The sequence below is a fragment of the Nicotiana tabacum genome, chromosome 1 (genome assembly GCF_000715075.1).
Source record: "Nicotiana tabacum cultivar K326 chromosome 1, ASM71507v2, whole genome shotgun sequence".
NCBI lineage: Eukaryota > Viridiplantae > Streptophyta > Magnoliopsida > Solanales > Solanaceae > Nicotiana > Nicotiana tabacum.
The window spans coordinates 708,563-722,909 of record NC_134080.1 but is presented as its reverse complement, the minus strand read 5'-3'; the positions used below and the strand labels follow the sequence as shown (position 1 = coordinate 722,909).

General features: G+C 36.6%; 1 protein-coding gene across 1 annotated transcript; it reads right to left on the bottom strand.

Moving 5' to 3' along the window:
- Positions 1 to 376: 376 nt before the first annotated feature.
- LOC107827848 (uncharacterized) lies at positions 377 to 8,376 on the bottom strand. Its single transcript, XM_016655063.2, has 9 exons — positions 8,070 to 8,376; positions 6,806 to 7,673; positions 6,119 to 6,450; positions 3,504 to 4,646; positions 3,268 to 3,426; positions 2,847 to 3,186; positions 2,650 to 2,720; positions 2,442 to 2,564; positions 377 to 1,207 (listed from the first exon to the last, which is right to left on the bottom strand). The coding sequence occupies exons 2-9, from the start codon at positions 7,641 to 7,643 to the stop codon at positions 839 to 841; spliced, it is 3,375 nt and encodes a 1,124-aa protein (XP_016510549.2). The 5' UTR covers positions 7,644 to 7,673; positions 8,070 to 8,376; the 3' UTR covers positions 377 to 838.
- Between the last annotated feature and the right edge of the window lie 5,971 nt (positions 8,377 to 14,347).

Sequence of the window (14,347 nt, the reverse complement as noted above, 5' to 3'; positions counted from 1 at the left end):
TATGATTAGTGTAAAATTAACCTTCTGTGTGAATAAGAATGTACTAAAATTTTTATTATAGTTGAAATAAGACTTAGGTATTAGAGGTTGTTTAAAATGTATTCTAAAATTTAAAACTTTCATAATTGTTAACAAGACCATGATAGAAGAGAGATATTTTCCCCCCTCAAACAATAACTCACAAAGTATGTTTTACTTACAAAAACGAAGAATTAAAGAGGTCTAAATTGTTGCGCCTCTTATTGTCCAAGTAGTATTATTTTCCGGTCTACTTTATTATATCTTTAATAGAAGAGGGGGAGGGGGGGGGGGGGAAGGAGAGGGGGAGAGAGAGAGAGCTCCAAATATTATTGCCTCTTAAAAACATGAACAAAAATCAACTAAAAGCAAGGGAATAACTAAATTGTCAAGTTTCCCTCCGCAGAAGCTTCAAAACTTACAGGAGCACAAATACACAAAAATCTGCAGTTGAGAGAGTTGAGCATCTAAACTATTTACAGCAGCTTACAGCTTCCGCAGACAACTTTCATCTATAATTCACTGCATGAATCTTAATGACAAAATCATAAGGTATCAACAGGTAGCTGATGACATACCCAGGCCACCCAAGGACACATACCAGCAAACATGCAAATCGGACTGGTACATGACATGGCCAAAGCTACCAGTCAACACAAATCCTCTAAACAATGACTGCCATAACCTCATGTATGCAAGAATCTTCAGTGTGTATAGAAAGTTATTGCCACTTAACAAGATCTGCAAGTCATTGTTGCTAATCATAGATGTTATGTATTAAACACCCCAAGAAAAAAAGAAAAAAAGCACCTAACACAAATTATGACATGGTCACTCTCCCATCAGAGCTAGCAGAGGCCTCATTTCCAGCTGGAGAAGTTTCACCACCTTGTACCTCATCTTCGCTGAAAATGCTGTCCTCACGAGATTCAGAGGATGAGGCAACCTCCTCATCACTGGAAACCTCAGCCTTGTGCCGCCTCCTCACATCCTTTATGCCTCTTCCTTGAAGAGCCAGTCGCCTGCGCTTTCTCGCCTTCCTCTTGCCTTTGGGAAACTCTTCCTGATTTGATTCAAAAGCCCGGTTCCTGACATCTTTTGCAGCTCTATCCATGCAATCTTCATTATCCTCTGATTCAGTAAATTGGGAATCAACATCAAGCTTGCGTCTCTTCCTACTTGTACTGGTCTGATAAAGAAAAGTTAAGCATTAAAAGGATATAAGTCAAATATGAATCCAAATGGTAAATTGAATATGCACATCATTCCTTAACAAGCATAATCAACATAGTTCCTTTCAGCTGTAACCTAAGCTTCATGGATGGTTTTCTGCCTTATTTGGGCGGGCACGAAAGCAGGCAGGGTTACAAACTTCGACATCACTTATTTTGGAAAGAAATCGAGGTGAAGCATAAATCAGCCGGAGCCTTCAAAACTAACTATTTTCCCAATATTTGATGTCCACACCATCGGTTCTTCCCAATGACCTCACTCTAGGACAAGAGACTGCCCAACATCGAACCTTGCCTCGGTCAACAATTAAATATTGCCACAGTTACATATTACTTTAAGAAATTTCATCAACTTAACCATTGATGCAACAAGTTTCTTTAATTGCAAGAGCTATCCAGATTTACTGCAGGAGTTTGGAAAGGTAAAAGGAAACATAACGCAGTTGCCTATTTCCTTCACACAGTATGCTCAGGGAACCAGCCAAATCGCACTTTGGCGGCTGCATACTGAGAGAAACCCTTTTTAATACTCCTAAAAATTACTAGGAGAATTATTTCTTTTATAGTCAAAATAAAGACCATTCTTCTTCTCCCTCATTTGGGGTGCAATCACCACTTTGGCAAACAGGAAATGGTATCTCCGGGATTCTATGAACAAAGAGAAATAAATGGTGAACAGAAGAATTTTCTTTTTACTCCATCGTCTAATAAATTTGAGGGGACAACAATTTTTTTGATGCCATATATATGGCAAGCGGCAAGCCAGTGTTACCAACTTTTTGGACAAGCTTCTGAAAAGGTAAGAATGTGGAGATTCTCATTAGATTCTCATTGTCAGAAAGATGTACCAGTTGAACCCACAGAGCTGGATATTGAATTTGTGTTGTATCTCCAATAACTCTCTCTTTCTCCAAGTCCCTTCTTTCTTAGGAAGTGTGTAAAAAAGTACTTGGCAGATGACTTAAATGGCAACCTTAGCTGAGTCTTTCAGAATTGGAGAAGGCTGAAACATGTCATTTAGTTTAGAATGGAGGCTTTGTTTATTCACCGTTAGTCTTAAACATTAAGGGTATTTCTTGTTAGTTACAATATATTAAGGATGAATTTAAACTTCTAGGTAAACTTAAGGGATGTTTTAAGTTAAAAAATCAAACCAAGTGATAAAATGTCACAGGAATTGTTAAAGCATACCTTGGGACCTCGATCAACCAGGCGAGACCATTCACTTCGGTTCCTTAAGCAATCAAGAACAGCCTGAGAGTGACTTGAATATGCGTAACGTTCTCCGTTGTGCTTCCTCAAGTTGGGCCAGTGCTACAGCAAAAGAAGGAAGATGAGAAGACAAATTAAATTTAACACCAGAAAGAGATAGTATCTTATCACATTAAAGCAACTGTACCGGAAGGACTGCATTGCAAAGCTCTTCATAAGTCATTCTTTGACCTTTGCTCATAATCTCAGCAAGCAAGCCTAAAAATGCAGAAAAATATACAGCATTAATAAGGAGGAATTTCATAGTAACAGTCAGAAGATCCAAATTAGAAGGAATTATTTTTTAAGAACATCCAGCATATATAACTCTCAAGAAGGCAAAACCTGGTAAAGTACGGCGTGAAGGATGTCCAGCCACTTTTGAATCATCAGCAGCAGCTGCACTTGGTGAATAGTGCATTGAGGACAAGTTCTGCTTATTTGCCTCTTTTGAGGCACACAAACTACTACTTGCAGAAGCATTGGAGGCAAGTACGTTACTCTTCTTCAGAGACTGCACAGTTTTTGCTGATCCACCATCTCCTTCTCTCTTAATAACAGAATCATCTTCTCTTCTACAATCAGGAGAAATTGATCTCTCGGATATCTTAGTTTCCTGAACCACCTCTTCCTGGGAACAGTTTGAACCATCTTTGCCTATATCCTTTGACTTTCTTTTAGATGTCTACAGCAAATATAAACACATATGTCAGAATAAATCCAAAAAAAGCAGATGATGCCCATTACAGGAAAAAATCTAGCTTACCAAACCATGATCTTTTCCTCCACCACTAGATGTTCGCTTCATTAGCACACTTGTACCCGTTGGAGAGGTTAACTGAGGTAAGCTACCAGCATGACGCATCCGTGGCACTCGAGGAACTCTAGGAGAACTATTAAGTTCTTGATGAAGCAGTAGAGCAAGCTACATATGGATGATGGACAAGTGTAAGCTAAGTGAGAAAACAGTAAGCTTTATAAATTCATTAATTCAACTTCTACCTCTTCATCACTTAGTGCCGCAGGAGATGACGAAGATGGAGGATGCATCAGATGTGTATTCACTTTAGAAGATGGTTGGGAACTGGGCTGGTTTATCTTTTCACCTTTCTGTGTCAAATGTGTACCTGTAGCTTTATTATGTACATGTGAGGCACTCTCACTTTGCAGTGAAGTAGAAGACTCTGCAGAGTGTGAACCAGCAGGGTTGCTACGCACCGCTGATGTTTTAGCAGACGAATTTAGGACCGAATCCTTTGCTTCTGATACTGTTCGCTTCACTGGAGCATGAAAGAGCTTGGTCGACTGCGAGGTCTTCGATGTCGAAACAACTGATGACTTTGGGAGCTCTTTCAATATTTTCTTTGGTCTTTCACGCCTCTCCTCATCCCTACCAGAATCCATTGACGAGCTCTCTCTTTTATTACTAAGATCAATCTCAGACATTCCTCTTGGTCTACCATTAGAATCATGATTATGAGCTTTTGAGGATGTTCGATTCTCAGGAGCAGAAGACTTGGTTGTTCCAGTAGATGATTTTCCCATGGATAAAACTACTTTACGGTGATTAGAAGCTGGTAAAGGATTTGTGACTGGTAAGCAGGATCTAGGTGCATCTTCAGCAGGTTTTGAACTTTCCTTGTGTCCTGAACTCTTTCTTGGTCCTACCGCAACTTCAGCAATCTTAGGTTCTTGATTAGATTGACAGAGAGCACTGGGTGATTCATCAGTATTAGTTATATTATTATCACCCATTGTTGCCTTTTTATCGTCTTCCTCTAATTTACAGTCACTATATTCTGAATTGATTACAGTGGTAATGTTTACTTCAGCTTTTTCAGACAGGCATCCTGAAGATATCCCTGCAGGTTTTGGCAAGGATTTTGTTATATCCAACTTACCGTTGCTTGAAAGTGAATGTTGAAATTCAAGGCCTGCAGGATCAGAATGGACTTCTGCTGTCAATTTAGCATCGAGTTCTGAAGAGCAAATGACCTTATCATCACTTGAACTTTCAATATTTGGGTGCCTCTTAATGTCTGGACCACGACATGTAACATTTTCTATCATGGGCTCCGCCATCTGTGATTCAGTCCCAAGACATACCGCAACCTCTTCCTTATTGTTGGTAGCATTAGTAGCAACCTAATTTCACAATCAATGTTATTACAGAAGAACTCCTTAACCAGAAAAGAAAAACCAAGAATAAATAATAAACATTAGCATGATGCAAAGCTCCTTTCTCTCCACAACTTTATAAAAGTTAGGGCTCAGCAAGACATTTTAGATCCAAAATCTCCATCTTAGCCAGATCCATAACCAGGAGGGCATAGTCGATAAACTTGCATTTCTCAAGGAACTACATAGCCCTAAACTTGGCCAGCATAAAATGCTAATGACGCTGCATACTTGACATGCAATGACAGTAAAACATGAAACTAATGCATATTCTACTTGGTAAAAGAGAAATCCGGCAACTGACAATAGCTTTAACAGAAACTTAGCCTGAAAGAACAGCCAACTGCGCTTCATATTTAATATGAATGAAAAAGAGCATCAAAATAATGCATATTCTACTTGGTAGAAGAGAAAGTCGACTACTGACAATAACTTCTGCATAAACCTAAACCCATTCGACTGTTATAGCCCCTTTCTTAGATTGTAGAGGGAGCAAGGAAAAAAAGAAACACACACCACCTTATCACCTCCCATTCCGTCCCAGATAAAAGCCAATAACTATCTATCATCTTCTATTTCTTTAATCAAAACCCAACCAGTTGCCCTAACAGCACGGTTGATCCAGCCCACTTCAGATCCACGTGCTTCACCATAATGGCTAGATTAAAATTAATTTCAGTCACTTAACAAATGCTATAAGCTCCAGTTTTAACATGTTTCAACACGTGCATAAATATTCTCTCATGTTTTATTGGATTTAAATATGGTTAACCTTAAAACAATAAGAATTATATAACAATAAGGGTCAACTTCGATATCATCACAAATTGGGGAAGGTGACGAGTTATGGCATTCTGGACTTCCCAAATTGCATGGTTACCCTCATAGCACTTCCCGCTAAGTGCTAACTTTTCCAAACAGAAAGGACTGATGAACAAAATAATGGTGGCGAGAAGAGATAGAGCACCAGAGCAGGTTCACTGGCTTTGAAAGTGTCAGGAGTTTTAGACTTGTCAAGAAAGAGAATGTGTGAGGAATTTTAGTTCTTTTTACAACAAAAAAAACATAATAAGAAGACTTTATCTCCTCTTCATTTTTGATAAGATCATTTGTAAATCTGATGAGTGCAAGTCCATTCTTTTTACCTCTATAACAAAGGGGAGGGGAAGAAACAATGGTTTCATGCATTTTCTGTTTGTTTTGAACTTCAGAAATAAAAATGAAATAGCCTATCTTCGACCTGCCTACAAAGGTTTGTTCTCCAGACCTTACACTTTTACAAACTTAAGTGCAAACAGGATTATAGCACATAAAAAGTACTCTACCACCTGAAAAAATGCAGTACTGGACATAATTGGTCATAAACTTGGGGCGATGTGTGCCAAGAGAAGTCACCACATAATCACAGGAAATTGTAGCATGAAAACCTGATGACATACCTCGTCTGTTGTAGGTAAACTAGCAGAATCACTACGCTCTAAAATTGTTGCTGCTCCATCATTCTCCATAGGAGAATCCTCTACCCTAGCAGGAACATGGTTTCTAATCTTGTCTTCCCTCGGATGTGCTTCACTTGTCGAGCAGCGTTTAGACACATCACAAGATACAATTTTTGAGAAGCACTCACTTGAAGCTGGAATGTCACAGTAGCTTTTTGTGTCGTGGTTCAGTATACGAGGTCCTTCCAAAACGCCAACAGCAGCCAGAACTTCCCCTGTATTTCCAAATTTTGTTCTCTGAATATCTGTCTTGACAGCCATGGGGCCTCTGTCTTTATAAAATTGCAATTTTCCTGAGTTAAGTCCATTATAACTTGAAAAATATAACAGTCTTAGCAGTACTAGTAGCAATTCAAATAGTAGACGAAGCAGCAGTAGCAGCAGTAACACAAATCAACATTTGAAAGTCACGACAGTGTGTGTGTATATATATATATATTTTGAACTGGAAATCACGAAAGTATTAGACATGCAACAACAACAACGGCCCAGTATAATCCCACAAGTGGGGTATTAGACATGCAAGCAAAGCTATATACATATAGATGGGTGTATATGAACTAGATACTAAAGTATCAAAGTTATTTTCTTTCCAGATAAGTAACAAAATGGTAGTAGCTTAATCACCTGGTCTAGAAGCATGAGTATCTTTCTTAAGATATGCCTCCTTTTCAACGATCTTAGACTTCTTCTTACCACTTTGGTCCTTGGACATCCCAAACTCTTTTTTTTTACGTTTGCTGCCTTGTATCATGCTGGGGCCCAATAAACCTGTGCCCTTCTTCACATCATCTGAATCCATAGCACCGTTAGATTCAATAACCGGCTTCTCAGAAACAGGGTTAACTACTGGTGAAAACAAGCGGTTTTCTCTTGACAATGAGAATAAAGCACCAGCACCATTACCAGTAGTCATCTCATTGCCTTTGTCGCTGGTGTTATCGTGAGTCTCCCTTGTTTCATTCTCCCAACAAGGAAACTCCCTATATTGAAAATTAAACTTTTTGGGAACATAACCACCACATTTCCACAATTCACGACCAAATACAGATGATAGCCCAGAGAATAAAGCTGGATCACCACCCGGAACACCTTGCATGTGAACCCTTTCCTCCATTGGCAAATCAGTCCAAAGCCTAAAGGGCTTTCGGATAGGCACAGTATTAGGATATGGAGGATTCATCCTCATAGTCTTGGTGGGCAACTCAACAAGCAGCTGAGCAACCTCAGTTTCTTCGCTATCATTCCTCCTGGCCTTATTCTTACATTTATCACACGCAAACAGCTTCTCACTCTTGACATAGCGCACGCAACGTGTATGTACCCACACACTGCACTCGTCGCAATTCACCATCTCCTCCCCATCATCAAAATTCACACCACACACACAATCCACTGTCCATGAACCATCCACCCAGTCATCCTGTGGGTTCGCAACAGGAAGCCGGTGAGACCGGCTCTTCATAGCTGCCTCTCCGCTATTCCAACCCTAAAACTGCATTAAAGAGAAAAACCTAAGATCCCCAAAAAGTAACCTCCTATAAAGCAAAATGCCTACTTATACCCACCTCAATTATCAATAACTAAATGCTAATTGAAACGTCCAATAACTCAATTATCAAACCCTTTACCAGTGAAATATCAAATTAAGACCACCAAAGGGCCATATAAGAATCAAGCCTATAATTGCAATATCCCCAAAAACAAAAAAGAACCTAAAATACCCAAAAGTAATCCTCCTTTAAGCTACTAATTACCACCTCAATTATCACAGCTCGATGCCAAATGAACGGCGAAAAACTCAATTATTCAAACCCTTTCCCAGTGATACATAAAATTGAGACGGTAAATAAGGGGAAAAGAGAAGAAGTTACAGCTAGAGGATATGTACCGTGACGCCGGAGATGCTTTCCACGCAATCAATTGAAGCTTTGAGATATTATAAGGATGAATACGAGAAATTACAGGGATTCGAATTGAATATTTGCAGGGATTAGAGTGTCAGCAGAAAAAGCTGCATAGGGGTTTGGCAGCTGGCCTTCTGGTTACTCGAGCGGGCTCGGAATTCTGGGATTGTATGGAATTCTGGTTGAAAAAGTATATTGGCGTCCGTCACGGCTCTACTGCTTCGTCTCGGCTCCACAATCCACATTACAACTTAACGGCGTCGGCTGGCCGTTACCCCAGAAAAAGTACACGAGGACTTACGGGGTCAATTATCAATTATCAATTCTTTGGAGTCTTAATGGGAGTTTTGGACAAACATATTATTTGTAAATAATAATAATAATAATAAAATATTTGAAAATCAATACTTATTTTATAAATTTGTTGTTATTTCAACCTTCGTTTAAAATAGAGAATCCAAAATTGATAAGTGGTTTAAGTAATATTTCAAATGAAATAGTAATTTTCACTCAAAAAAAAGTTCAATACTTTAATTAATTGAAATTCATGTTTAAAACATAGATTTAGATTTCCATAATACTTTGTCAACGTCATCTTTAAGTACTATTAACTTTTAAAGCTCAACTATTTGCTTGCTTGCATGATATCAAAATTTTATTACTTAAATTAAAAATATACTATTAACTTTACCAATATAGAATTTTGATACTATGAAAACACAAAATAAAAATAGATAATTTGTGATACAAATAAACAGGGGCGGATCTACGTTCGGCGAAGCGGTGTTCGCCGGAAAAATTTACTCTACATATAATTAAAATACAGAAACACAAATAGGTTAAATAGAGTAAATGTGACACCACTTGACACATTAGACATGCAGCACATTTGATGAAGTGTTGTAAATGTTCAGGAAATGTCATGGGTTCGAAACTAGCGAGCCCCATTTTCTGTTTTAATAAAAATTGTGTTCGGTAGAGTTTGAACGTATTCCAAGTTTTTTTAATATTCTTTTTCTCCTCTCATCTTCTCTCTCGGCATGAAATTGATTAAGAACGATTTGTGGAATCAAATAAATGATAAATTTTTGTGTGATTTTTGGTTGTATATATAAAAAAAAGTATTTAATATTATTCTTAATGAGGTTATTTTGATACATTTCTAAAATGAAAACTCATCGATAAGAGTTGTAGTAATATACCTGAGTAGTGGTTTATTATTAGAAGAATTTGAACGTATTTTTTAAATATGATATTGTTAAAGTGAATTGTTAGTCGCTCACTATTTAAGGTTGTGACACCACTTATAAAAAATCTTGTGTACGCCATTGCAAATAAGGTGAATTAATTAATAAAAAATACATAATAATTAGATGAAAAATAGATTCAATGACGCCTCAAATGATATTGCAAAATCTATTTACACACTACATTTATAGGTTCATTCATTATTTGTCTATCATCTATTATAGTAAAATCTTCAGCTCCACCACCAAATGATGTGATGCAGTGGATGTAACTGCTCTTCCCTTAACTAGAGGTCTCGAGCGCGAATCCGGATATAGTCGGGCTCCAATGCAGATACCGGACACCGGGTGAAAAAAAAAAAATCTTCAGCTCCATCTATTTGTCAATCTTTAAAGAGTAACATAATATTGTGCTTCTATTAATATTGATTTCTTCAAAACCAATCCCCCGTGAGATAATAATTAACCTCGATTTGTATTATGATATGCCTCTTTTTAGTTTAGCTTTGAACTTTTTTTGGGGGGGAGGGGCGGGGGGTTCAAATTTACCTTTTTTATTTGACTAAATTATTTTCTCAAGCTTGAATTTTTATGTTGTTACTATAATAAAATGCATTTATTTTTTTACTGTTATTTTTCTTATTCTTCTGTTAATTTTGTTTTTACTAATAAACTAGACATGATCGTTATTGCACCAAACATCATCTTCATACCACTTCAACACTCAGCTAGCATAAATAAGTTTATGTTGATTCATAAACAAGATCCCTACCCATTTTTAGCATAAATAACTTTGTGAACGTGACATTTTGAAGTTTGTCAATTGTTAGTTTCAGCAGAAAAATTAAATAAATACTTGCTCCCAATTATATCATTTGACTTTAAAGATTCTTGCTCTTCTGTTAAGAAAAATATTTTGTCGCAAATTATAATCTTTTATAATTGTTGTCACTAAAGAGTGTACAGGTGTAAAGTCCTTCATCACTTCATTTTTAATTGTTCATTTTTGACTTTACACTCCTTTTAAAAAAAATGAAGTATGTATTTTACCATTTTATCCTTAATAATAATAGTATTTTCGAAAGTCTTGGGAAATGATTTGGAGAATGAGTAGTTAGTGATAAGGTTACAACATGAAAAAAAATCAAGAATTTAATATGGTCTAAAGTAATAAATTATACATATTCGATGAATTTCTTAAAACAAATGGTTTGATCAAAAACTATTGGGTTCGACGGAACTCATATGTTGCATTGTAGCACCACCATTGTTTCCGGATAAAAAAAGTGAAAATATATTTTTTAGGTTGTTATAAAGATTGAAGGTCTTATCTTAATTACTTTAATAAGTTTATGCTGGTTCATAAACAAGATCCCTACCCATTCATAAATAATTTGAATTAATTAATGAAAAATACATAATAATTAGATGAAAAATAGATTCAATGACGCCTCAAATGATATTGTAAAAGCTATTTATACACTATATTTATAGGTTCATTCGTTATTTGCCTATAATCTATAGATATGTAATTTTTGATCCGCACATTAAAATTACCTTAAATAGTCATAATATTTTTAGGATATTTATTTGAGTTTATTTCTATAGAATTCTACTTTATTATTAATTTTAATTATATTTTAAAGCACAAAAAATTGAAAAATACAAAAATAGTTTCATGTTTTATCTCATTTATGTTTAGTTTAGGTTATAAATGTTTTATAGTGATATTATTTTAATTTTATCATGACTTTAACGTATTTTTCTCTATTCTTATTTTAATATGATATTTAAAAAACATCAGAAAATGATTTCATATTTTATATAGTTTAGTTTAATTAAGTAGATTGATCTTTATATTATATAGTATATGTATTTAAAAAGAACTTAAGTAAAGCTTGGGTATTATTTTAGCCCAAAAGAGGCCAAAATCTGGGCAGCCCAATCCCATAACCCCTTCAACCCAGCTGACCCTTTACCCTGAACCAAACCCGCCCCAAATACCCGTCCAACCCGCCCCATCTTCCCATTAAATCTCAGCCATCAATCTATTTTAATCCAATGGTCATAAGTTAGTCCCTCACCCCATATAAAAATCCCTTTTTGTCATAACCCTAACCCTATCTTTTCTTGAAACCAAACAGTCGCACCCTTCCTCTTACGCCTCTGCCCACCAAACTAGCCGGAATCGGGCGAGTCCACTCACCTGAGTTCCATGGTCCCTCCCCCCCTCTCTCATCTTATCCTTCCTCCACGTAGCAATGATAACAAACTCAGAATATTCTCTAATGATTTCACCCAAATCGAATCCGCCATCCCTCTCACGCGCTTTAGCTTTCTTGAACAAATCTCGGATAAATGGGAGCGGTTGGATGTGAGTGAAAGCCCATCCACGCCTTCCATTTTTCCGATTTTTTGTTTTATGAAAATTTTTCGGGAGTTTTCAGCTTTTTGAAGTTATTTTGGGAGATAATTTTCGAATTTCTTGGAGAAGAAGCAAGAAGAAGCTTCTAGGATCCTATATATTTGGGATTTTCAGACAGAAAATGGTGATGGGGGAGAAAATTAGGGTTCTAAGAGTGAGTTTCTTCTTCTCATTTGGTCCATTCCCAGTTAAGTTTAAGTTCCAGAAAAGCAAAAATACAAAAAAAAAACTAGAAAAGCAAAAATACAAAAGATTTTGGGTTCTTCTTTTACACATTTTGGTTCAAGAACGAAATGGATGTTAGTTGAGGTTTGAAGCCGATTTGGGTTGCTGTCCGTTGTTCGAAACTCGTGGTTCCTGTTTGACTTAGCTGTCGTATTCTCGAGTGGCCTTTTGAATTTGAAGCTTTGTAGCTGATTGCTTTGATTCTCTGTTATTAAGAAGAAATTTGCACTCAGGTTCATATCCTATCTCTTCTTTTATCTAAAGTATGACTGAGACTATGATGAGACTTTAGGATTAAAACAAACTTAAGCGTCTAGAATCTGCCTATGTTTTCAAGATGTTGAATGTGTTCTACTTCAGTTCTTTTGAATCTGCCTTGCTCGTCATGTTGAGATTAAGCGTGCGTTGCATCTCGGAAACCTTGTTGTGATATTTTCTGCTTGATCTCAATCATATTCATTTGGTTTAAGATACTGGCGCTGCCATCTTCTTTGCTCTTTCAGTCTTGCTTAAATTGTCCTTGGTTTGAAGATAATAGCGATATTTGAGTAGTATAGAGTGATCCTATTTTCGGCAGAATCGAGTATGTGTGGTTTTAATGTCACTTTGATTCATTGGTTTGCATTTGTTCCTTGAAGTTTGACATAAAAGCGCATTGAAAGTTTTCACCATTTTGCCTCAAAGTTAATTTGTCATTTTCGGATATCCTAGTTCAGTAGAGGTAATGTGAAGCTAGTTTTGGATTACCACTGGAGTTGAATTTTCTTTGCCCTTTTAATTCTTAAATGTAGGAATCTAGTCCTTGATTGAATGAATCCAGTATATTTCTACAACAACAACAACCCAGTATAATCCCACTTAATGGGGTTTGGGGAGGGTAGTGTGTACGCAGACCTTACCCCTACCCTGAGGTAGAGAGGCTGTTTCCAAATAGAAACCCGATATCCTTCCCTCCAAGAACTTCCCACCTTGCTCTTGGGGAGACTCGAACTCACAACCTTTTGGTTGGAAGCGGAGGTTGCTTACCATCAGAGCAACTCCTCTTCTCTTGTCTATTCAGTATATTTCTAAAAAAATGCAAATAAAGTGCTACAGGATGTTAGCTTAGCAGAATAAGAATTCTTGTGCCATGAGGATTATGTGCTTCCTCTTGTTCTGTTGGCATTCTTCCCTCCCATTAATTTGGTTACTAATGTTATTACATTTTCTTAGTGTACTTGCGTGGCGCCTTTTAAGATAGTATAGGAACAAGTGATTAACTTAGATGACAAAGTAAATTCAGGCTTGATAAGTGAGGTTTAAAGGATTTGAGATTATCAAATGGGGTTGGTAAGACATCTGACAATTGGTTTTTCCCAAATTCACTTTGTTTTCTCACTTGCGTTTCAGATTATTGATATATAGTTTTGGTTAGTTGCTTATTCATATTCTTTGAATGCTTTAAGCTCTTGTTGGTGGAATGTCTATTTCTAGTCTTTGTTTGTGTGCACAATTTATGTGATTCCTTATGTGGACGATTCGAATGAATTATTGTATAGAGTCATGGGAGTTGGGAAAAAGACTTGGCCCATTAATGTTAATTTGCTTACATAATTAGGAATTGGGCTTGGTCAAATGCATGAAATAAGAAGTTAAAAGAAAAGTGAGCATGAAATGAGTTTTATTTAATTTTATTTCTATCTTTTAATCGCTAGGAGCATGCTTAGGCCGACCACATTTGGGTAGGCAAGCTTTAGGACTCCTGTTAATTTTGAGGCGAGAGGTCGTTCCCTTAGTTAAATTTATCCGGGGAATGGCCCAAAGTATTTGTATATATTTATTCCGGGGTATGCCCCGAAGTATTTGTATTTGGAGGTCGATAGTAGAACTCGTAGTATTTTTATTTTTATTTTTCATTTTTTCTTTTACTAGGTGGGGACGACTTTGAGCTTCGCATGTGTTTATTTTGCTTTTCCGTGTTTATTTTTACCTCAATTTGAATTCTAAAAGCTAGCTAGATCAAGTACGCAATCGTGACATTTACGGGACTTGGGGAGTGTCTAACACTTTCTCCCCGAGTCAAATGAACCCCTTTACCTAAATTTCTGGTGCGGACTTGGTTTTAGAGTCTAAATGTTTAAAATGGAAAAATTATTTTTTTTTAAAAAAACGGTGACCTAGCACACCGAAATCAAAGTGAGTTGACGACTCTGAGTTATTTCCTTTTGAACACAATTTTGTCACCTTTTAATTAAAAATCCTTTTGAGCTTCAAAAATTCTTTTATTATTTTTAAGAGGGTTAGTGAGATTTGAAAAAAAATGGGGTGTGACATCATCTAAATCTTCAGCTCCATCTATTTGTTAGTCGCTAAAGAATATCATAAT